General features: G+C 43.8%; 1 protein-coding gene across 1 annotated transcript in view; it reads left to right on the top strand.

Moving 5' to 3' along the window:
* Positions 1 to 25,953, top strand: part of DSCAM (DS cell adhesion molecule) — an 828,718-nt gene that overhangs the window by 677,097 nt on the left and 125,668 nt on the right. The window contains exon 16 of the mRNA XM_054468799.2: positions 11,089 to 11,159. Coding sequence (XP_054324774.1) covers positions 11,089 to 11,159 — 71 coding nt within the window. The remainder of the gene's footprint in view (positions 1 to 11,088; positions 11,160 to 25,953) is intronic.

The raw sequence follows: 25,953 nt of genomic DNA, 5'->3' as shown, positions 1-25,953 counted from the left end.
AGAAGGAAAAACAGCTTCCATCATTTTCCCACTGAGAGCTAACCCAGGAACAGGCAGTGATAGCTGGCTAAATAATTTCATCACCCACACACGCACATGCACACAGGCACGCACCAGTGTATTCACACCCCTTAACACACTGCGAGCCACTCGTGTTTCCTGGGGGTGAAATTAACAGGTGTGCAGAGAACTGAGCAATCAGGCAATGGTCCATGAATGCTGATTGTCAACCCGCCTCCTGGCAGGAGGAGAGGAAGCCACTGCGCTTGGGTTTCATCCACAAGGATTGCATGCCTGACCCATTTATTGGAGGGAAAGGGTGTCCAGCTCCCAAACCTACCTCTTCTTTGCCTGCCCACCATCAGAGCAATCAGCCACTCCCTACTGCAGGGAAGATGGCAGCTTAGTCTCAGGTCCCTGTTTCTCCATCACCAAGATTAAGGTGATTGCCACACCCAGATGACTAACAGAAGACCGGAGGTTTGTTCCAACTTTCAAGAGAGGTTGATCTTGGCTTCCTTCCCACCACCTCATCTCTGCTACCCTCATTAACAGCATCCCAAATATAAATGGAGCTTATGTATCTCTTAAGTACTTTTCTACAATTTGTAATGATATCTCTCATCTCTCACCACGTGTTTAACAAATCTCATATTGCCAAACGGGTCAATTATTTTCAAGTTTTCATTAGTATAAATACCACTACAACGAACATCCTGGTGGTATGTCTTTTGCCATCTCCAAGATCATTTTCTTAGATTAAATCCTAAGAAGTCGGATGGCTGGATCAATCAAATGCAACATTTTCACCCTTCTGATATCTGTAATCAGTATTGTCTTCAAGAGAATAGGTTAAAATGTACAACTCTTCCTGAACTGCAGAGGAATGCCCATTTTTCAATGCTGGAAGACGTCAGTTCTTGAAAATTGTTTTCAAGAGTGAGTGACGGAAGATCTTTAGGCTGAAGTGCCTGACAGTGAGCCATTTCTGAGACTTGGATTCTCTGTATGATTTCTCATCTGCAAAATGCACACTATGACGTCTTTCTGGTCCTTACGCAGACATATCTGATCACTGAAAAAAACTCAAGCTCTGAAAATACTTTGCATGTCTCAGAAATAAGTGGGAAATAAGTGTTAATCTGCTTCTGCAAAAAATAGAATTGTATTTAATTATGTATGTAAACAACCCACTAACTTCCTCAGATCCCTGAGATTTCATTATGCTGGGTACTTAGGGAGAATAAGCTGTCCCCATCCTTCAGCCCAAAATGTCGTCTCTGACTTCCTGCTCAATCTTCTCCTTCTCTCTCAAGCCCTTTTCTAATCCCGCCCCATCCCAACCATCTCCTCAGGAAAACAGCATTTTTCCAGTGGTGCATTTTGCACCTGCTTTTCTGATTGCCATTATTAATGCTGCTGTTGTTGCTTTTTTCTTCGTTTCCTCTGCGACCTCCGCTGTGGCTGGCAGTTGCCATGGCAGCAGCTCTGTCCCTGCCAGAAGGCCAGGTGAACACCCTCTGGGGTGCTGGTCTGCAGGGCAGCTGCCTGGCATGTCTGCAGACAGATGCAGATGCTGCCTCTTTGGCTCCCAGGCTGGCCTTTTGTATTGTATCTGGGTGTGCTGGCTGTGGCAGCCCCACACAGCCCCTCTCCTTTAATATTCAGAGGAGCTAAGGGGAAGGGAAGGAAAGGAGCAGTTTCTAGAAAAGAAAAGCTACAGCGGAGAACTTGTCTTTGTCTTGGTTCATAGGTTTGCATGACTGAAAGTAAAAAGTCAATTTCCCATGTGTGACTTACCTAGAATGGGGTGCTCTGGCCAAAGGCATCCTCTTTAGAGTAATGAGCAGGGGCTGTAGACACTGCTGCCCCTTCCCAGCAGGCAAACCCAAAGGCACATCTTTTTAGGAGCTGTAGCTGTCTTGAGGTGACCTTGTTCCACTGTTCCCTTCCTCCTCATATGGGAGCCTCCGGAAGCTGTCGGCCCACTCACTGTTACTGTAATCTAGTACCCAAGTCTTGGGCACACGAGGATGTCCCCCGATGGTACTACTTTACAGTGACACTCAGTGACTCCCCAGAGCCGAACGCCCAGCACTCACCTGCCTTTGCATGCTCCCACACCTCGATTGTTGTGCTTCTTCCCCTGTCTTGAAGGCACTACAAGTTCCATGTCTCCTTTTCTGTGTTCTTCCTTGAAAAGTCAAGTTCAAGGATGCCTTCCTCCCTGGTGCAATGCCTTTTTCCATCTCCCAGCTATAGTTAGGGACTCCTCAGCTCAGGACAGAGGAGGGAGTTTGCTGACAGTAGCCTTTGAGGTATATCATCATGTCTTCATGGACCCTTCTGTCCATGATGATATTCCACCTGATGTGGAGGGGCTGTGGCCTCCTCCACATCAGGGGACATATGCGCTCACAATTCTGTCCCTTGTGTGTGTCTGGCATAAGGGAGATGAACGTATGAGATGAACATTTATAAACATTACCCACAGTATTGCCTTTAGAATGGGTGTCACAATGAGCAGAGTATGTGTGTGTGCGTGTGTGTGCGTGTGTGTGCACGTGTGTGTGTGCACGTGTGTGTGTGCACGTGTGTGTGTGTGTTGAGAAAATATATCCTGGATTAAACCCACAGTGAAATTCTGAAGGGTGCCCTGGTCTGAATGTTCATGCCTTCCCTTTCAAATGAATATCCTGAAACCTAATTCCTAATGCAATAATATTAGGAAGTGGGGCCTTCAGGAAGTGAGGGTGGACCCGTCATTAATAGCATCAGTATACCCTTATACAATAGGCCCCAGGCCCAATAAGATCACTTACCCCTTCTGCCCTGGGAGGACATGGGAAGAAGGCACCATCTATGAACCAGAAGAATGAGCCCTGACCAGACACCAAATCTGGCATCTTGATCTTGGAATTCTCAGCCTCTAGAAATAAATTTCTGTAAGAAATAAACTTCTGAGCCAGGCGCGGTAGTTCACGCCTGTAATCCCAGCACTTTGGGAGGCTGAGGCAGGGGGATCACTTGAGGTCAGGAGTTCGAGACCAGCCTGGCCAACATGGCGAAACTCCGTCTCTACTAAAAATACAAAAAAAAATTAGCCATGCATTGTGGCACTTGCCTGTAATCCCAGCTACTTGAGAGGCTGAGGCAGGAGAATTGCTTGAACCCCGGAGGCGGAGGTTGCAGTGAGCCGAGGTCGTGCCACTGCACTCCAGCCTGGGCAACAGAGTGAGACTCCTTGTCAAAAAAAGAAACAGAAATAAATAAACTTCTGTTGTGTATAAGTCATGCAGTTTAGTGTACTTTGTTATAGCAGCCCCAAAAGACTAAGACAAGGACTTCATGCAGAAGAGTAGAGACAGGTGAAAGATAGGACAGGAAGGCTGAGAGGAAAGAAGATGGGGGAAGAATACAGCCCCCATCAGAGCTCCAGTGACCACCCATGAAATGGCTGCATCTGGAACTTGAGGTGCCCTCCCCCAATTCTGATAGAACAGGGCATGTCCCAGGCCATAAGCTGTAGCCCACGACAGACCAGGCCTGTGGATGTGAGTCTGCTTAGTGTTGTGCAAAACTTTTAAATTCGATGTTAATGTTTAAAATCTGGAAATTTCAGCTGAAAATCTAAATTTTGAGTTCCTCTTGAGTTCCTGCTTGGCAGCAATGAGCTGGAGTTAAGCATGGAGTGGCCACCCCAGAGGCTGACCATACCCCCTCAGTGAGCCATAGTTCCCATCTTCCATTCATTGAAGGATCAGCAAACTACAGTCGGTGAGCCAAATTTCACCTACAGACCTTGAACTAAGCATAGTTTTTACATCTTTAAAAAAAAAAAAAAAAAAAAGAACAACATGGGCCCATAAAGCCCAAAATTTATGCTATCTGAGTCTTTACAGAAATGTTTATGGATCTCTGATGAAGTCTGGCCACCATGGGAATTTGAGTTTTAGATTTCTGCTGTATCTACTGCAAAGCTTAGTGAGGAAGGGATTGCTGCCACTGGCATAGTGTCCCTACCTAATGTTGGGAAATCACATTGCTCCAACCCCAAACTACTCAGTTTATTTGCATGTGTTGCATGTGAAAGTGCATAAAGCATTATCATACTGCTTTAATACACTCGACCTCAGAGAATAGCCGTGAAGCCAAGACCACACCATTCAGCACAGTCTTCATGGCTTCCCCAACCACCCCTAGCACCAGCAGCCCCCACGACAAAGGAGCAGTCAAGAGAGTAAGTGACACAGTCGGAGTTAATGAGATGAGCTGTTAATGGACCCGAAGTGTGTCTCTTTGACACGGATCAGCCACGTGACACGTGACATTCACAGCTAACCCTTGCTACGGACCAACTTCCCCATTAGCAGCTGCCCCCTGCAGGTCATGAGTCACTTAGTGCCTTGTGACCGAGTTTGGGGTGGCTGCCCCCTTCATTATTTTCATTATAAATCTGTGCATGGAACATGCAACTTCAATTAGTGGGTGCTCATTGAAACACCACTGGATTTGACAGACCATCAGAGAATGGAGGTGTGGATTATGGAAGGGTCACGATGCAGAGTCTCTGGGTTTCCAATGAATCTGGCACTGAGTTAAGTCCTTGCCTCATCTTTCCTCCCATTCCGAGGCAGCAGCTGTGATCTGGAAGAAGAGTTTCCTATGTGCTGAGCTGGGGTGGAGGGGAGAGGATGGAATGAGGGCAGAAGGAATAAAAGCCAGGAGCATGTGAAACAAACACAGGGCTAGCGGTGCTCATTAGTGCAGAGGGCGGCATCAATGTGTTCTTCAGTAAGAGTCAAATGCACAGCGTTCACTCAGCGAGAAGAGCCGAGCACACCCCATGCCCAACCAGACCCTCAGCGATCTGCTTCTGTAGACTTTTGTCATTCTCCTCCATCCTAGGTTTGAAGAAACTTTTTGGAAATTAAACCTAAAGTTATCGGCCTTCTTGCTGTCCCTCATACACGTTGTGTATACCCCTGTCTGCTATCCTGAAATGTTCTGGAACAGTTCTGGAATGTTCTGAAATGTTCTTTGTCTCTTCCCTTACCACTTTCAAGTATTATTCTCCAAGAATCCGATCCTGGCCACCCTATTAAAATTCAATCCACTGCCCACTCCACTGGGTGCCCAGCCTCCCTTACCACTCTCCTTCTAACAGTCGCTTGTATCACCACCCAGTGTACTGTATAAGTTGTTGATTTATTTTGCTTATGGTCTGTTTTGATCCCATCCCACCAGGGCAGGTGGAGTTGCTTGTTCTGCTCACTCACTGCTGTATCCCAGGCACCTAGATTGGTGTTTAGCACATAGGATGTGCTAATTAAATAAGTAGGTTAAATAAATGAACCATTTATTTAAGAAGTAGTTATTACATGACTTCAGCCTTTCCCCATCTGGGCACCAGCTATTCTTTGTCATATTTTGATTTTTACTAAATACTGTCTTGGTTCCCTTTGTCCAACACAGAGCATGCCTCTCACCCACCCACCCAACTCCTGTAGAAGACAAACGTGTGTTTGTAGAATTATGCAGCTGCTCCTCACTACTTTTTAAAAATTTATATATTTTTTTCTGCTTTTGTATCCCAGTCTTTGCCTAGTTTAGGACCTGGCACATAGAAGGCAAATCTCCCAATCAGAACCAGAGGCAAAAATGTGGGGGTGGTTCTCACTGGGGTGATTGAGCCCATATCAATTAATGATGAGGCCCCAAGATGCTGGCTAAAGCCAAGACATTGAGACAGGGAGGAGAGTATTTTGGAGCAGAATGGAGCACTGAGGCTTGAGTCTCAGCTCTGGGAGGGACACAGGAGCTGCTGGGCAGTGGGAGGCTGTCCACCTGTGGAGGGACAGGAGCAGACAGCATAGCCGGGAAGGATCAGGACAGGGAAGCAAAGCGGAGATCCATGCGTTTGGCAATCAGGAGGCGCCTGTCATCCCTGTGTTTTCAGCCACACAGAATGAATTGTCCTGACTTTTACCTTTGCAAACATAATAGAAATTATAAAGATAGTCTTTGCTTATTACTGCTTTACAGATTGAAGAGTTTTGGCTTTCGTAGAAATGCAGAGTTTATTTTGGAAAATCACTTGTTTTTTGTGAGATGGAGTCTTGCTCTGTTGCCCAGACTGGAGTGCAATGGCACAATCTCAGCTCACTGCAACCTTCGCCTCCTGGGTTCAAGTGGTTATCCTGCCTCAGCCTCCCCAGTAGTTGGGATTATGGGCATGCACCACTGCACCCAGCAAATTTGTGTATTTTTAGTAGAGACGATGTTTCACCATGTTGGCCAGGCTGGTCTTGAGCTCCTGACCTCAGGTGATCTGCCCACTTCGGCTTCCAAAGTGGGGAAGCCAATTCTGCTTTTTCTATATATTACATTTGAAACCATGTAAGTAAATTCTTAAATGTCCAATGTCGACACAATTTTCAAATTTAGTTAAATAAATAGATATACCTAATTTTTGACCCTTAATACATTTTGCATTGGGAACTCAATCGGCTTTGGATTGTAATTTTATAGGCGTCATTGGCAATGAGATGATAATATATGAAAAAATTACAGCTCAGGAGTTATACAGAAAGCAGTAAAATTCTTAAGGCAAATTTTTTATAATTTAAAAATTTTTTAAAGTAATGTTTTAGAAACATAGTAGAAAATTTAGTGCCCTTTGTAAAACACAAGCAAACAATAAACCTTCGTAATGATATTGGACACAGCCCTATTATGTGTTTGTATAAATTAAATTATTTTGGTTTGTCTGGACTGTTTTCATCACTTTTTAAGAGGAGGGATCCAAATGCTTTCACTTCAGGGAACAGGCAGAACAATAAATACATTACTGACAAATCATGGCAGCACTGGTAGGCTAAATAATAAAGCTGTTACATTCTTAAAAACAGTCAAGTCTGTCCTGGATATAAGAACTGTACCCCCTCTCCTCTTCAGTGGGGACCTTCATAAAATACCAGACCTGGGCCTGGCATGGTGGCTCACACCTGTAATCCCAGCACTTTGGGAGGCTGAGGCGGGCAGATCACTTGAGGCCAGGAGTTCAAGACCACCCTGGGCAACATGGCGAAACCCCATCTCTACTAAAAATGCAAAAGTCAGCCAGGAGTGGTGGCACACGCCTGTAATCCCAACTACTTGGGAGATTGAAGCAGGAGAATCACTTGAACCTGGGCAGTAGAGGTTGCAGTGAGCCGAGATCGTGCCACTGCATTCTAGCCTGGGCGACAGAGTGAGACCCTGTCTCAAGAAAAATAAAATAAATACCAGACCAGATTGGAAAAGTAAGTTATTCCCAATTCATGATTACATTATGAAATGTATGCTATCTGATAGAAGTGGGGACATTCTTGTAAACACTATGCTGGCACCTTTGGTTTAATTATGAATATATCTCAACTGGAAAATCAAAGCTGCAACTCTTGTCTGCCATCTTCCTGAGAGGACCACACCAAAGACCACACCCCAGGGAGCCCAGAGGATTCAGGATGAGACAGTGCCCCTGACACTGCCCCCAGTTCCTAACAAACTGGCTTCTTGTTAAATTCAGTTAAGTGTAATTAAATTAAAGTAACCCAGCCTCAGTATAGCTGTCAGACTCAAAAATCATTTTTCAAGGATTTTTATGGAAAACCTTGTGCTTTTCAATGAGCACAATTATCTGTGTGTGAGGGAAATCCATTCCATGAGTTTTTATTGAATTTGATGTCCAAAGTTTCCTGCCTAAGAGCTTGACCCCATGTGCAAGAAATTGGGTACAGAGGCTTAACAATAATCATCACCATTAGGTAGAAGCCATTCTCTCCCTCAGCTCCTGTTCTGGACTTTAACTTCAGTTCTAGCAGAGCCTTTGCACTTTTGGAATTAATAGATCTGAGAGGCTGTAGCACTCCAGATTGCCAGCTGTCCCCGGACCTGCTAAGGAGAGGGATGCATGCTCAGCATTTCAGCATCTACAAATTGCTTTACCTGTTCGAAGCAAGGACTCACTCTGCGCTCAGTTCCTGGTGCCATGTAGAGTCTGCTGGGTGACCAGAGACATGCAAAGACAGACACACAAACATATACGCACACTACAGGGACCGGTCCCCAGGCCTAGGCGGGTATCAGCTGCGGCGGGTGGCTCACAGGCATGGGCGACAAACCCTGATGGAGGGAGAAGAAAGCTCCAGGGAAAAGGCTCGGATTTACCCAGGGGTCCCATGTGTTTTGGACATGGCTGGGACACAGGGTGCATAGGGAGTGCACAGAACAAAAGCATGGAGAGGACGGCGAGGTGCAGTCTGGGAGCAGAAAATTCCTAGGATGGGTGAACAGTGTGAATTGTGCTCTGGGGCCATGTCCCTTTTAAAAGAGTACAATAGAGACCAAAATTAATGTTTAGGAACTAAATAGAAACTGTCACCAGGCATAGAAGTGGGGTGGGAGTGGGCCATCAGAGTGAGAGATAGGGATCCCCATAAGGACAATGGTGGAGAAAGCATAGGACAGCGGCCATTTGGATCAGATGTCAGGGACAGCATCAGCAAGTGTGTGAATGAGGGGTGCAGGGAACAAGCAGCCCAGAGGCCTAACCCCCACCTCCTCTCTCTCTCCAGCTCTTGTCTTTTAACACCTTTGTTTTAATTATGAGTACATCTTAACTGGAAAGTTGAGGCTGCAATGTCCCCATTTCCTTTCAAACTCATATTTCTAAACCATAACAAACCATATATGCTGGAGAATCGACTTTGTTTCTTGGCATTCTTATAGCATCATTCTCTCCCAGTCCCGCCAGCCCCGACCTGCGGAATCAGCTTCCTGCTTGGTCCTCAGTGTGAGGGCGGAGCTGTGGAGTCCCATTATCCTCTTGGAGTAGCAATCCCTGCGTCTTAGAGCACTGACTCCTGGGGAGGGGCACCTTGATAGAGCGCCTTAGTGCCCTAAGACACAGGGTGCACCCTTTTCTATAGACTATAGCCATTTTCCAAGACTTTGTTTTGTTCCTAAAGCCCATAACTCTCTCCTTCATGTTCCCATTCTGATTTCCTGCTTGGCTTATTGTCATATTGTTGAGAAAAGCAACAATCAGATTTCAGCCTGCTTCTTTCAACCAGTAAGTTTACCTGTGTCTGCCCTCACCTGACTTCCCTCAACCAGTAAGCCTACCTAAGACCTCCCGTCGCTCTGCCCTCCTCCCATCCCAGAGGTATTTGTTCCTTTGCCCCACTCACTCCATAGCCTGTATCTTCTGCCCTCTTCAGTTTCTGCCAGGACATTCATTATTCCTTCAAGTTTACCTTTAGTTGTTGTTGTTAAATCTCTCCCATTTGCTTTCCCCTATTCAAAAACACTTAATGATAATTGTATTATGATTATGATTTCTTATATTTACTGAACACATTGTTTTCATAACAACCCTATGATACAAATTCTATTGGCCCATTATATATAGAGACAAATGGAGTCACAGACAAGCTAAGTAACCCGCAAAAAAAGCACACAGCTAACATGTGATAGAACCAGAATGTGAACTTGGACAGAAAAAACTCAAATGGCCCATCAACTTAGCAACTACATCATGCTACTGCTCAGAACTTCCTCTTCCTTTATTAAAAAGGAAGTGAGCTTTCCCTTAGTCATGCCCTTCCCCAATCTACCCTTTATCTATAAGGTATCTTTACTTTTCCTATTACTTCCAAACTCTCCAAAATGAGTTCATATCCACTACTTCAGCTTTCTTATCTCCCGTGTGCCATACAAGCTTTTGCAAATGTCCACAGAACTGGCTTTCTGTACTTCTGCAGTGATCTAAAAACTGTCAATCCAAAACCATTTTTTAATCTAAAGGACTCTTTCACTCTGATCTCTGTGTCGTCATTTGCTTCTGCTTCTCAGAAGACACCTGTTTTCCTGCTGCCTTGCATTGCAACCTTCTTTCAGTGTGTGTATCTCATAGCTCTGATTACATTCTGAACTCTTGGTTGGCAAAATGTTTTACATCTCTAGTTCTACACCATGTACCTAGTACGTAGCACATTTCCAACACATGCCAATCAGCTCTAACTGGGATGTAATTGAAATTGTCTCTCACTGGCTCCCTGCAATTGGGATTGTCTCTCATTGGCCTCCTGTAATTGGGATTGTCTCTCATTGGCCCACTGACTTATTGCACACTCAGTGGAAATAGGTTGCTTTAAACTGCAAACTTTGTTTTCCTCTTTAACACTGCTTCAGCGCTCTGTGGCTAGAGCCCCTGGTTCACAAGGGTTTTTTTTTTGTTGTTTTTTGTTTGTTCGTTTGTTTGTGTTTTGAGATGGAGTCTCACTCTGTCACCCAGGCTGGAGTGCAGTGGCACAATCTCGGCTTACTGCAACCTCTGCCTCCCAGGTTCAAGCAATTCTCCTGCCTCAGCCTCCCGAGTAGCTGGGACTACAGGTGCATGCCACCACACCCAGATAATTTTTTGTATTTTTAGTAGAGATGGGGTTTCATCGTGTTAGCCAGGATGGTCTCAATCTCCTGATCTCGTGATTGCCCGCGTCGGCCTCCCAAAGTGCTGGGATTACAGGCGTGAGCCACCGCTCCCATCCACAAGGGTTTTTAATTGAAGAACAAAAGCCATGAAAGACATCCAAAGGCAGAAGAATCTTGATTATTGTTGCCCAAAGTCATTCTAATCAATTGAGAAACCCCAATACCACATCACTAAGCAAAGCTTCCAGCGGGGAGAGAAGGACCTTCAATACATACCATAGACAGCATTTTATAAGGGAAATTTTGTTTTGCAACTTTCTGTTGTACCCCTTGTTCAAAATTGGGATTGATTCACGAGGTTGTCAAAGATATGGTGAGAAGGAATACCATGATAGGTCCCCAAGATTCATGTTTCCAAAGAGCAAATAAACAAAGGCCAAGAGTTGGACACAGTAATTCTACAAAATTGACATTTCCCATGACCACGAAAAACTTCTTTCTCTGCACCAAACATGGGGATGGGATGTCCTCGGGGACCACCTTTGGCTGTGTAGGCTTCGATCTGCTCCGGAAAGCGTCTCTAACCTGCCTGTGGGTTTTTGGTCCTTACAGCTCCTGATGGTCCACCTCAGGAAGTTCACCTGGAGCCTATATCATCTCAGAGCATCAGGGTCACATGGAAGGTAAACCCAGCAAACACTTGTATTCTCGGTTCTTTCCCCCCAGGGTGAGCCCTTCGCTCCTGTTCAGTGTCACGACACCAAGACTCTCAAATTTTACAAAACTTTTATTTTTTCAAAATTAAGTTGAAAGCCCTTTTCTTAAAATGCAGTATTTGTATCCACATTTTGAATACTTTTATGGCAAATTCTGTGTCTCAGAGGATAAAGTGGTTGAATCTTTTTTTTTTTTTCTTCCTTGAATCTTGATCAAGATCTAAGCAGTGGTCTCTACAGAAATAATGAAACTGATGTCCCTGACTGCATGCTCTCATTTCATCCCAGCAAAAATGTTTTCAAATTGCTTTTTTTAAATGGCAAAGCATGCGGTGGCAGACAGTCCACCAAGGTGGCAGAAAACAGTGCTACCCCATGTGTGGCCCATAGAGGCCGACTGGCTGCTGGTTACTTTAGTGTTTGTTGTAAGTAGCTGGGAGAGAAGGAAAGCTTGAGCCATAGTGTAAACAATTGCATCACTAAGCACATCGTTTCATTCAACAGCCATGGTTTCCATAGCAAATTTTCTCAAGTAAGGAAGCAGTGTTGATTCTGGAGCAAGCTCATCACCAACCACCACTGTTCCATGACCTTCAAGTCAGTAGCATGGCCCTGACCTGGTGGGCCATGGCATTCGCCATCCTCCTGAATGTGCTCTTGGAGGTTACTGTCTTAGGCCAAATTCCATTTCATCCAGAACGTTATTATCGAATCAAAAGTTCTGTAACATTGCATTAACTATCCCAGCTCTGAATTTCTCTCATTGCTGTGATTTTTTTTCTTATCTCTTTCCTCACCCTTTTTTTTCTGTGGCGCCACTGGGAGAAGAGGGCAGCCAACAACCACAATAAGGTCTTCACATCACACACCTCTTCTAACCATTGCATCTGTTTGTTTGTTTGATTGTTTGTTTGTTTTCCTTCTAGTATGGGTTCTTTCATAAGATGACCAGCCTCTGTAACAAAAATGGATTTTCATTGTTGGGGCGGATACCACCTTTGGTATTACATGTGTTAATGCAGCGAGCCCCTTTGTGTCAGCGTTTCTCAACCGCAGCCAATGAGTTGTGTTTCCAGCGGGCAGCGTGATATGACTGTTTAGCTGCACAGAAAGTGCAGGCCAAGGAGTGTGGGAGGCGGTGTCATTGGTCTTTGTGAGCACATCCACCACCTGCGAGCATCACACACATTGTAGAATAAAGACACTCAGCAAGCCATAACCCCACACGCATTCCCGCCACTCTACAAATGGAATGCTGACTCACTCTGTCTTGAATTCAAGACTGTGAAGTTTTACCTACTAGCTTTACACATTCTCTTGTGTTTTGCCCTGAAAAAGACCAGGTATTACTGTGGGCTCAAAAGCTTTTTGGGTCTTTTGGGTCCTGCATGAGAGAGGTGTCTGTCCACAGAGGATCTAGCTCTTATAACTAAAAATGGAAACTTCTGAGGCTTTAAAAGGCATTGTATCCTTTCTCTCTCTGTAGAAAGCAGCCACAAAAGTCAGTGCATTGCAGTTAAATTTCTTTTTAGTGCCAAAGGATGAACATGTTGTGGGACTATTAAAAGGAAGCCTGGCTCTCATTAGATTGTGAATCGACTGAATATATTGTTCATGGAGGAGTGCAATCTATCTCTGTAGTGGGCCTTTGTGGCATGGCCTGTCAGCAGGCAGACTTGCTGGTGATCTAACTGACTAATGAGGTAGGGGCTGCCCTGTCACCAGCTTGTCATTTCACATTGGCCTGTTTATATAATGAGCTTTTAAAGGACATCACTGATTCAATCTAATTGGACGCTATTACACGAAATCTTAAGTATATGTAAAGGACAATATGTTACATACAACATGCCTTTATTTATGGCATAAAATTCAGAATATCTGTTTTGTGTAAGGAGAAAGAAAGAAGGAGAAATAGCGTTAGCCCCAAAGAGGGAGCCCCACATCTGTCAGCCACAGTGGACATACGCAGTCGTGGGAAGTCTAAGGTGGAAGCTCATTCATGGTCACGAATGCTGATCAGAAGTAAAGGATGCATTCAGTACAGAGACACAGGGTAAAGGAGGAAATAGCTCTGGGGTTTTGGTGGGAAAATAGCCATTTAGACTCTAAGCCTTTGAAAGGTAAGGGGCACTTTGGTAGCCTTTCTGTAACACTGGAGATAGATATTACATTTATTTAATTATCGTTGAACAAGCACTGCTTCTGTAACAACACCCTCTATTGATCAAAATAAGCACCTATCCACTTTTATTTTATTTTATTTTACTTATTTACTTATTTTGAGACAGAGTCTCACTCTGTTGCCCAGGCTGGAGTGTGGTGGCACGATCTTTGCTCACTGCAACCTGTGTCTCCCGAGTTCAAGCAATTCTCCTGCCTCAGCCTCCCAGGTAGCTGGGATTACAGGCATGTGCCACCACACCCAGCTACTTTTTTTGTATTTTTAGTAGAGACAGGGGTTTTCACCATGTTGACCAGACTGGTCTTGAACTCCTGACTTCACGTAATCCACCCACCTTGGCCTCCCAAAGTGCTGGGATTACAGGTGTGAGCTACCATACCTGGCACCCTTTTTATCTTAGTTATTTCTTTCACCAGAGAAGAGCTTCTGATTTTAAAATCTTTCATGTCCAGCAAAGGTTGCTCAGGACCTAGTGAATGCAGCCATCCCACATCAGCTGCAGCACCCGGATTCTGGCCCCTTACCTTGCCCCGCCTTCCCAGGGATACCTACCCACACAGCAGTCCACAAGCGTCATCGTCTCTCCTGTCAGTGTTCAGGCGGTTTGTAACACGCTTACCTCTCCTGTCCATTCCCGCTCATTTGAGGCTCAGATTGTGCATGACTGCCCCCATGAAGATGGGAATCTCCAGAGTGCAATTAGAGTTTCATCCTCTATGTTACCCATTGCTCTTGGTGATGGCTCAGGGAGGTTCCCACCCAGTGGCTTCTGCAGTCTGTTTCATGTGCATCCCCTCCACTGTTCTGGGAGCTCCTTGGCAGCAGGAAGAGAGGCTTACTCAGTTCTGATCCCTCATGGCTGGCATGTGTTCCATGAATGAATGAATGGGTGAGTGAAGGAGAGGTGAGTGTATACATGAGCTGGGAATGAAGAGGCCTAGAAGACAAGTGTTCCATATCACAATTGCCTGTGAAGCATTACATGTTTCCGAGACTGCCATGGAGAGGGCATCCCAGCTATTAGGATCTCTAGACAGCAAACATGCTGAGCTCAGGTCTAACTCATGATACAGTGAAATGCCCTAGACTATATAACAGCAGGCACCCAAAGATGTGAACTGCACTCAGTACACCAGGTGACCAACCACTTTTCATATGAGTTTCTACTATGGTAATTTTCAATATAGTTTATTGAAAAGTAAAGAGCAGTAGTGGTCCAATTTGTGATAAGTTTCATGGGAAATGGACATCTTCACATCCCAAATGTAAGCCCATAGAAAGATATTCCTCTTGAATATCTTTCAAGAGGAATATCTTTCTATGGGCTGTATTATGATGTCTATATTATTTGATATCTATGTTATGCAAGATGAAGTCTCGGAAAGGGTTCTTAAATACTTTTACAAATATTAAGCTAATTAAAGTGCTAACCGATGCCTTGACAGAAATCCAAAAGACAATGTAAGTGGTTCTGAATAAATTAAAAGTAAATGACAATAAAGTTTCATTTGACATTCTTGGAGAAACAAAAGGATTTGTGTAAGCAAATACAATTTAATTCGTGGCAGGTTTTGTTTCTGATTCAAAATCAGAAAGAATATTTAAAGCTATAGATAATTGATAACATATTTGATGAAGTACCCGAACATTGTACAACTAAGGAATTCTTTGGTTTTTCAGAAAATTCCAATTTTTAGTTTATCTCCTAAAGAGTCTCTTTTAGCAGTGCCTTTCACCTTCTTTCTTAATCAGTCTCAGAATCAGCTGACCCTCTTTTGATACAAATTAAGGACAATGTGATTACCAACTACTTGTGTGAATGCTTGTGTGTGTGTGTGTGTGTGTGTGTGTGTGTTTGCCATGGTCACTCATAAAATAACACATTCATTATTTACAATATTTAATGATTATATACATCTCAAAACATTTATCCAGAGAATGCAATTTAAGACAGAGATTTTTTTCCTATTGATGTAAAATTTCTGTTGTTATTTTTGCATTAAATGAGAAATCTTTGCAGAACCACAGGCTGTCCCCAAAATATGAAATAGGCAATTGCTTAAATATTCCTGTGCTGAGAACAATTATCAAAATGATTACTTGCAATAAAAATCCTGAGAATAATTTTACCACTTGGCCCTCAGTATTGTACCATCTGTGTGAAAATTTTACTTAGAATAAGCAACATTCTCATTTAGAATTAAGAAAGAGAGGTATGATTTCTGTAAAATACAAGTTGAATATTCAGAGATTTAATTAAATTTCAGTGATCTGAAGAATATTTTTAACCAGAATATCACATCTCCACTATACCCAATAATTCCAGCTAATTGAGGCACCATTACAACCTATTAAGTTTCAGAGTTGAGCTCTTACAACAGGAAAATGATGCAGTCTGTCATTTAAAAACAAAACTGCCTTATTTCCAGTGACCTCCATAGTCATGATTTAATAAACTGCGGGCTCCACTTGCCTTCTGCACTGAAATCCCTTACCCCAGGAAAGTGCAAGACACCTTGGAAAAGGCAGTCTTGGAGGCACCTTCCAGCACTAGTACTTCCTGGCCAACTGGGACAGCTGTCCTTCCAGGTATTTGCTCCCCGCCAGGCACGATGCTAAACTTCTGCATGCATTATCTCATTTGATCTGTGAGCTGGGAACACCCAGTTTTGTGCAGAGGGAGATCCTGAAGTCAAAGGAGCTTACCCAAGTTCTGAAGGCTGGTGACTGTCAGATTGAGGACTTCTACCCAGGCTGCCTGGTTCTGCCTCCTGGGTTTCTGAGCAGTCAACAAGTTAATGACTGTGAAGTGCCAAGATTGTAGTTCATGCATAATAATGTTCAATAAATATTAACTCCCTTTACTATTCCTTCCAAACTCATGTTATAAATTATACCCAACCCCATAAAAATTAAAGATATATGAAATTTACATTCTTACCTAGTATCCTTTTCTTTCCAAATTATAAACTTAAGCTTAGAGTAACTTTCATAGTGAGTAGACACCCTTTTTTCCTATATCAACTGAAATTCAAAAAGGTTGCCTTGAAATAAACTTTACTTAAATCTTCGACTATCACTTTAATCTTTAGGCTATGAAAAATGACAAAAGTTTGCATTTGCTTTTAGGAACTAATCCATTGGTTCTAGCATTGGTTTTATAATAGCCTTATTGAAATTCCTGAACACCAACATTCCTTACAAATACTTAAAGAATTTTTGGCGCTTCTCATATTAACAAGTCTAACCTCCTTCCTTGATAACAAGAAAAGAAAAAAAATTTTTCAAAATCTCTGGTCATCCGTATAAAGTAAGATTGTTCTTTCTCAACTTTTTTAGGTGGACTAGACTCTAGGTTCCATGAAGGTTGAGGACATGTCTTGTGTGTTCACTGTACCCTCAGCAGGAGTGCAATAAATATGTGTTACATTAATACATAAACCATTTACCATTGTTTACTTTTATCATAAAAGGTTCATATCAAGAGGTGGTGCTTTAAAAAAAAAAAAAAAACTGTGGACTTTCTAGAAAGCCCTAGGTGACTAAATTTGCATCTTTTTTGGTGTATATGTAAAATATGCATGTTTCTTTAATGAAACCATGGTGTTTATTTATACCATTTGGAATGTATTCTGCATCTCTCCATCTATGCATTGGGTTATTCCTCTCAGTTTAGCCATGTGATGGGCCTTCTTCAAGGACTCCAGTTCTCTCTCCCAGGATAGAGCTGCCAGCCTGCAAGCACAAAGGGTCCAGCAAGTCTCCTGACCTAAGCAGGCAGTTCCCTTGGTTTCCAGCTTATAGTGCAGCCATAGTGCACTATTATTGCATAAATATGCATAGTGCACTATTTCCTGGCAGCCATAGTGCAGCCAGGAAAATGCTGGCTGCATTTGCAAGAGCTACTCGCAGCTGCAGGGGTGGAATCTGGGTCTGATGCTCAGGCAGGCTGGAAAGAGATACTGTCTGGGACGGTCAGCCTAAGAGGCAATTCTTGATTCAAACCCCACTGAAAAAGCTGTACCTCTCCAGCAGAGTGACCTTGACAGGACACAAATTGAACTTGGACTAAGGCTTAGGACCAAGGCCGTCTGCCGTCAAGCCAGAAATCCTGTTGGATGGTTTCTTCTAAGAGCTTCACATTGAGTCTGGATGAACACAAAAAATCTAAGTGTAGGCACTTTGATTTTTTGTATAACGGTTAGATTATAAACTGTAAAGTTGCAATACAACTTTAGAAGGCAAGTATTGTGTTTGCCTTGATTTAAAGAGCATATTATCAGAAATGCAAATAAGGTTGCAACTAAAGGGGTATTTTGGACATTTATTGATGCTCATCCTTAGGTCTTAGTGCATCCACATTACATTTTACAATTGGACCAGGTTCTGAAGTGGTGACACTATGTCAAAAATTGTGTATGGTCAGAATGATATTGAAAATGGCTTAAATTGTCTAATAAGCACACTATGCATAATATTCACTAGGAAGCTTTACAGTAACATATATATACAAATGTAATATTCACAGTGAAAACTGAAAAGTACATGTAAAAATATAAGTTGACATTATTTCATCACATTTTGTATAAAGTAACATTAGCATAAGTTAAATCCATTTCCAACAAGTAAATTATATATAATTAGAATACAGTATAAAAAGTACTGGATTAAATTTCAGAAAATTAGATAATGACGCCTATCTCTACACCTAACAAAAATGACCTTAAGTCACTCGATTTGTCATTATTGGAACTTGAACCCTTTTCTCTAGTTCTGAGTTGAATGTTTTATTCATTATGTCATAACCAAGAAAGTAGCAGTGCATTTTAATGACGCATTCTCCTCTCTCCTCACCTCCCAGTGCTGACTTCATAGCCACAGAGGATAACGGATGTGGGTCCACTCTGGAATCCATAAGGTGGTCCCTTGATTAACAACCCCAATTTTGATCCCTATCCTAGATGCTGATTCTGCCCACCCCACCGATGGCTCTGGACAGCACTGCCATTTCTGATGGCAAATATCTCCCAATAAATGTAAATATTGTGAAATTTTCCCAACAAAAAGTAGAAGTTTATTTTCAATAACCTAATAATAGATGGATAGGGTCGGGCACAGTGGCACATGCCTGTAATCCCAGCATTTCGGGAAGCCAAGGCGGGCAGATCATTTAACATCAGGAGTTCGAGACCAGCCTGGCCAACATGGTGAAACCCTATCTCTATTAAAAATACAAAAATTAGCCAGGCATGATGGCTCATGCCTATAGTCGCAGCTACTCGTGAGGTTGAGGCAGAAGAATTCCTTGAACGCTAGGAGGCAGAGGCTGCAGTGAGCCAAGATTGCTCAATTGCACTCCAGCCTGAGTGGCAGAGCAAGACTCATCTCAAAAATTTCATTAATTAATTTTTAAAAATAGATGGATAGGTAGTAATTTAATAAAAGTATTCAGAAGACCATCTTAGAGAGTTTTATCGGTTCTCATATAATCCTAACTCTGCTTTTCACAGAGAACAAATCGGAAAATCAAGCTAAAGTGAATATGGCATTGAGCATTATGAATGTATGGATGCCATCCACACAGGGAGTGCATAGGTGGATATACACTGTTTAATGTGCTGAATTTCCTCAGACAGCAGTCCTTAAGCCATCTTGCTGATGACATTTCCCATCTTTTCAGAGAAATCAAATGAGATAGATAAGTTAGTAAACAGGGCACAGATATTAGAATGAAAAATCAAAGGAAAACATATATCCAATCAAGAATTACACAGACATCATCAAATGACATCTGCTATGTCATGGACCCCTCTCCTAAGGCAAGGGAAGAAATATGACATTAGTTTTATTGTTATTATTATGACAACTAGGCTGGACAAAGTTGGTTAGGGTCCATCACAGGAAGAACCCCAGCCAGGAGGGCATGAATTAGCTGCCCTAGCACAGCTATTTTCCAGACTATTTTCAAGGTAGCATGAAGCAAGACAGAAAAACACAATGTGTGCCTTCAAACATATTTCACTAGTTCAAATACATTTAAGTTAATGCACTAAGATGTAACAAACTCTATTTCAAGATAGCCTATAACATTTTTAAAGCCAAACTCTTCATTGTATTAAAAACTCTGAAAGCTACTTTAAATTCTTTCAATTCCTATAATAAACTCTTCCTGTTCTTTTGAAAAATTTAAGTTGAGACCAAAAATAAAAGTACTTTGTGCTTTGAGTAATTATAGACATATAAGAAATAAAACCATTTTACCTTCTTGTTTTCCCTGCCAGTAACAATTTGAAGTTGGAAACAAGGTTTGTTTTTCTATAAATAACAGAAGAATTTAGGTGGCAGACCCTTAGTGAATTTAGGAAACAAGACTTCCCACTGAAGGAGAGTGTGATTCAGGGAGTGCCTGTGTTGCTCCTGTGGGCCCGTGTGGAATCTGTGGCATGTGTTGCATCTGGACTTGGGGAGTGTTTCCCCCCAACATAAGCCAGAGTGTTCACAGGGGCCCTTGGTCTGAATGCTTCTGGCACATTGCTAACAGGGAACATACAGTAGCCTATTGGACAACTGTTTCTTTTCTTTTGTTTTTTGTTTTTGTTTTTGTTTTGAGACAGGGTCTCACTCTACCACCCAGGCTGAATGCATCGTAGTGGCACCATCTCGGCTCACTGCAACCTTGACCTCCCAGGCTCATGTGATCCTCCTACCTCAGCCTCCTGAGTAGCTGGGACTACAAGTGCATACCACCATCACCATGCCCAGTTAACTTTTTGATTTTTGTAGAGACAAGGTCTCACTATGTTGCCCAGGCTGGTCTCAAATTCCTGACCTGCAACGGTCCTCCTGCCTCAGCCTCCTAATGTGCTGTGATTACAGGCATGAGCCACTGTGCCTAGCATAGACAACTTTTTCAATATTCTCCTCCCAAATACCTATTCATGCATGTTGATGTCTAAAATTCCCTTTAGTCAAGGCTAAAGCTTTTCATTACCCAAAAATAGATAAGAGGCTAGGCATGGTGGCTCACATCTATAACCCTAGCACTTTGAAAGGCTGAATTGGGAGGATTGCTTGAGCCCACGGGTTTAAGACCAGCCTGGGCAACATAGTGAGACCTCATCTCTATCAAAAGAAAAAAAATAGCTGGGTGTGGTGGTGTGTGCCTGTGGTCCCAGCTACTCTGGAGGGAGAATCACTTGAGCCCGGGAGGTCGAGGCTGCAGCCAGCTGAGATGGCACCAATGCACTCCAGCCTGGGTGACAAGGCGAGACTCTGTCTCAGGAAAAAAAAAAAAAAAAAAAGAAAGAAAGAAAGAAAAGAAAAAAGGAAAAGAAAAAGAAAGAAAAGGAAAGAGAGACAAAGTCTAGCTCTACAGAAAGAATGCCATCCTCCCCTTAATCCCCACTGAGCTATAGAGGGCAGATACTGAATCCAGGACCAGAGCTCCATTGTTAATGCAGACATTACTATTCCTTATCTTCTGATAGAACACAAGTTAGAACTATCCATTGGAGCAAGGATAAAAGGAGAGTAACAAACTCTAACCAACACCGGGCAGAGCCCAGGCCTTTCTCCAACACTCCTTTCTTGGTAGTGCCTCTCCTGTCAACCTTTCTCCCCTCTCTCCTCCCCACCCTGCCTTGAACCTGCAGTACACCCAGTGAGTTCTACCTCACATGCTGGTTCTGTCCACAGCACTGTCCTGTACGAGTCTGCAAACTGTTTCTCTAATGGGCCAGAGAGCAGATATTTTCAGCTTTGTAGGCCCTGCAGTCTCAGTCTTAACTGCTCAATGCGCTGCATAGGCACAGCTGCAGTCCATGCGTGAATGAGTGAAGACAGTTGGGCTCCAGTAAGACTTTACCTAGGAAAGGTGAAATTTGAAGTTCACATAATTTTCACATGACAAAATATTCTTCCTCTTTCAATTTTTTTCAATCATTTAAAAATGTAAGCAACAACAAGAAGCTATTGTTAGCTAAGAGCCACATAAAAACAAGTGACCAAACAGATCTGAAGCAGGGACCAGTTTGTCAACCCTTATTTCCTGGATTGAGATGATCTCTCGAAAGGGAGCCACATCCAGTTGAAAAAGTCTCATCTGAGACAAGGCTAGCCCCTCCCGCCATATATGATATATGCTAAATCATGACTCTCAAGTCCAAAGAGCCGCAGATCTTTGGGGTAGGGGCACAATGCCCCCAACCTCTTTGCTAATGCATAACAAAAGTGACCTTTGCTCTAGTTCCCAATAAGTTCCTCATCTCGTCTTAGAACTCCTCAGCCTGGACTTCATTGCCCATATCACTACCACCATTGTGATCATAACAATTTAACAAGTCTCTGGGAAGTTCCAAACTTTCCCTCATCTTCCTGTCTTCTTCTGAGCCCTCAACACTCTTCCAACCTCAGCCCATTACCCAGTTCCAAAGTTACTTCCATATTTTCAGGTAGCTTTATAGCAGTGCCCCACTCAAAAATGGCTTCTGGTTCATTGGTTCTTTTGGCACAGATGTAAAGCACTCAGGAATTCCTTCCAGTTGTAAAGTTAAAGCTCACCTTTCAGTGGGCAGGCTCCTTCTGAGACCTGGATCTTCTTTGGTTCTTCTGGACAGATACTTAGCAAAAATGACAAAGGCTGCAACAACCCTGCATGTGACTGATGCCGCTTACTCCTTTACAAGTCCCTTTCTCTCTCTCTCTCTGTCTCTCTCTCTCTCTATCTCTCTCTCTCTCTGTTGGTCTGTCTGTCTTAGTTTGACTGTCACAGCTTCCACCTGCCTCCTGGCAGTGCCATTCCCATCTGTGTGTCCCTTCCAGCCCAGGGTCACTCTCACCCACTACTGGCTCTCAGCCTCATCCCTGTGGATTCCAGGACTCAGTTTGTCTCCACACTTATCCTCTCCTCCTACATCACTTAAGGGTTCTCTTAGTTATTCTTTAATTTATATTATTAAATATAAATTATATTATGTATAGGGTGGGAGGGAAATTGAGGCAGTTCCAGTTTAAGGACCTACAAGTTAGACAGAGGCTGCCTTGTGTGCATGTCAGAGCACTGGCCGGGGTGACTCCTGGCTTGGCTCCCTGCCTTGGCCTCCAGCTTCCCACGCCCTGCCCTCCCCAGTGGAAAGGGCCTGTTTGGTCCCGAGGAAGATTCTTCTTCACCCTCTTTTCCTGTCTTTTCTCATCAAGACATCCAGGATGCCTCCAGAGCATGCAGACCCGGTGGTTTGTTGGGGTGAGAGGTGAATGTGGATGTGCCTTCATCTCACTCAGCTCCACCCCTGCCCAACTGACCTCTTTACCAGCAGTGTTGGATCATGATTGGCCCTCCACTGGTGCTGTCTTACAAAGCTTCCAGAATCAGACACTCTCTTCTGCCACCCCGCAAAACTACTTCTGAGCATTTTTCATGGCCCCATGACCATGCCTTTGAAATCCTGCCTCTTGTGCTTGTTTATCAGATTGGAGTTGGGGTGCCCCTCCCTCCCTTATCTCTGGCCTTTCTCGGGCCCCTGCCCTGCCCTCCTTGGCCACACTGCCGTTACAGGGGCCTCCACTACCTGCAGAGGGGCTACTCTGGGTTGGGCCTTCCAGGCGTGTGTGGTGGGCCAAAGCCCTTTGAGTTCACTCAGCCACCGCTAAATAGTTGGGGCCCAGCCTTAAGCTCACAGACTAGCATACCCCCTCTTTTGCATCAGAGTGCACCCTCTAGGTCCCCATTGTTGGGCGCGGGAGCTAGGTGGGGGCATTCCCAGAGGCCAGCCCTCAGAGCTGATTCATAGGAAGCAAAGCCCGAACGCCCTTGTGTGGTCCTTGGCAGAGAGCACTGATAGGCCTCTGTGGCTGGTAGGAAATGTTAACTGTGGTTAGCAGGTGGTGTGATGTATGAGGAACAACAGAATTCAAAAAGGGAGTGTCCCAGCAAGAGGAGCTATCTCACAGGTGTTTGTTGGCTGGATGAATAAAGCGGAAGCTGTCCTACACTTTAGAAATGGAATAAATGGAGTTTGCTTTGCAGTAGTTAACCTCAATTCCATGTCATAAAATTATCAATCTATTTCTAGCATTCTGCATTTATGTCTCAAGGCAAAGCCCACATACACCTTGGCCACTCTTTCCTCCTCAGCTGCCAAGTCTGACTAGAATATGGCAGCTGCAGCCTGCAAGTAACATTCTTGGCTCTCAAGACAGTGCCTATTTCAAATAATCTGTCATTTATCATTTATTTCTCAAACCGAAATTGCATAGCCCCTTTGTTCTAAGCAGTGTCTCAGTATCAGGTCATGTGGCCCTTTTCTAGTTCATGAAATGTGGACATCTCATCCTTTCCTAGCTACTCAAAAGATAATGACTTTGGGGGAGCCAGTCACGTGGCCATACATCTACCCATTATGAGACCTAGGACACAGATACTGTATTTAATACAGTGCAACTCTAAGGAGAGATATGTGAACAAAAATATCATTTGAGGCCAGAAGCAGTGGTTCACTGCTGGTAATCCCAGCACTTTGGGAGGCTGAGTTGGGCAGATTATTTAAGCTCAGGAGTTGGAGACCAGCCTGGGCAACATGGCAAAAACCCATCTCTACAAAAAAGTTCAAAAATTTGCCGGGTATGGTGGCATGCCTGTGATCCCAGGTACTCAGGAGGCTGAGGTGGAAGGATTATTTGAGCCTGGGGAGGTTGAGGCTGCAGTGAGCCATGATCCCACCACTGCACTCCAGCATGGGTGACAGAGTGAGACCCTGTGAAAAAGAAAGAAAAAGAAAAAGAGGGAAGGAAGGAAAGAAGGAAAGAAGGAGAAAGGAGAGGAAAGAAAGGAGAGAGGAGAGGAAAGGAAAGGAATTATTTGAGGCAATAATGTAAGAGATCTCCTCGACCTGACGTAGCTCCCTCAAAATCCATTGTCCATGGACCAAGATAGCCAGCTGGTTCTCACACCACCCCTACACCTATTGTAAAGCAGAATCCCTTTAGTGCTGAGTAAGGTAGATCTTTAAATTACTCCCAAGACCAGGAAGGTCTAACAGTTTTATGTGCGTTTATTCCCTTTTGTTCGGCCAAGAACCAGGAAAATGGGCTACTGGCTAACCTGAGAAATGGGGGAATGCATAGTTGCTGCTTTTTAACTAAATAGTCTCTCCCAACAAAGCCAAATCTAAATCACGGAATGACTCGCAGTGATAACAACAGTGATTCTCAGACTCAGGGAGCACTGGTATCCCCTGGAGGGCTTTTTAAAACACACCTCACCAGCCTCCACCGCCAGAATTTATTCCTGATTCAGGAACTCTGAGTTGGTCCCCAGTTCTTGCAGCTCTAACAGTTTTCCAGATGATGTGGATGTTGCTGGTAGTGCACCATACCACTGCATACAGGCTCCATAGGTTCTGTCCCATAGATATGTCCCTACTTCATCTGTGCTTGTACCATCCCCCACCCCTGTAATCACCATGGATACCTCACCCCAGAGTCCCTTGAGCCTGTCTCCATTCCTGGGTGTCTTCTATCCTTGCACCTGGGTGCAGCTGTGTATGCCAGTTGCTTTGGTGACAGCATTGTACCCTCCAAGGCAATGTCCAGTCACCCTTTAGCTCAGGTGAAGTGTGCTCTTCTCTGGCAATCCTTCTGACCCCGATTTGCCCCTCCACAGTACCCTAGGCAAACCTTCAGCGCTACAAGTATCACGCAGTATTCTGAACACTGATTCACTCGTAGGTGTCCCTGGTGTGCCATGCCTTGTGTAGAACAGATACCCAGTTAAGGTTTGTTCAATGTGATGCACCCATTCACTGAGCAAGCTTATGGAGTGGCTACTGTTTATGTCAGAAAGCAGGTAAGGGGAGGCTGCAGAAAATGCACAAAGATGAAAAAGACTGTCCACCCAACTTGTCACGTAAGGGAAATGAGGATAGATTACATTTTAAGTGGATTTGGAGGAATCTAAAAAGAAAATGTTCAATTCATTTCCCAACTAAATTATTCAACATGCCTGAGAAAGGCAGCATTCTTCAAATGTGAAATTCTGCGGTGAGGCTTTTAGCAGACTCCAGCCAACAGATGAATCCTGCACATCCAGCAAAGACCATTTCCTTTCAATGGGAAGGGGGCGGGAGGCAGGAGGGAAACAGAACATGGCTGGTGGTCTTCAGCACAAGAGATGCCCATTCTAATCATTCACATCCAGGCAGGTGCGGTGAGCATTTGCACATCTACTGTTTTATTGTCCCTTTAAAGGATGATGCATCTGCCACAGGCGGCTTGCAGCCAACTGATTGGGAAGGACATATAAAATAAGTCACTTGCACACCGTGCAAATACATTGACACGGTGTGACTGTTGTCATGGAGATCAAAAGAGAAGCTTTCTTAAAGGAAGTGGAGGTTGGGAGGGATTTGGAAGCTGGAGAAAGGGCATCTGGGAGGATGAAAGAAGGCTGTTTAGGAGGACTACAGGAGAAAAAAACCTGCCAGGCTAGGAAAGGGGAGAGAGTATTCCACAGATGGCAGATAAATGAAAGAAATGAGAAGAAATCAGGATCATTACTGAATCCAAAGGCAAATGAATGGG

This window comes from Pongo pygmaeus, chromosome 22, assembly GCF_028885625.2.
Source record: "Pongo pygmaeus isolate AG05252 chromosome 22, NHGRI_mPonPyg2-v2.0_pri, whole genome shotgun sequence".
Classification (NCBI taxonomy): domain Eukaryota; kingdom Metazoa; phylum Chordata; class Mammalia; order Primates; family Hominidae; genus Pongo; species Pongo pygmaeus.
This window is presented reverse-complemented; position numbering and strand designations above follow the sequence as displayed.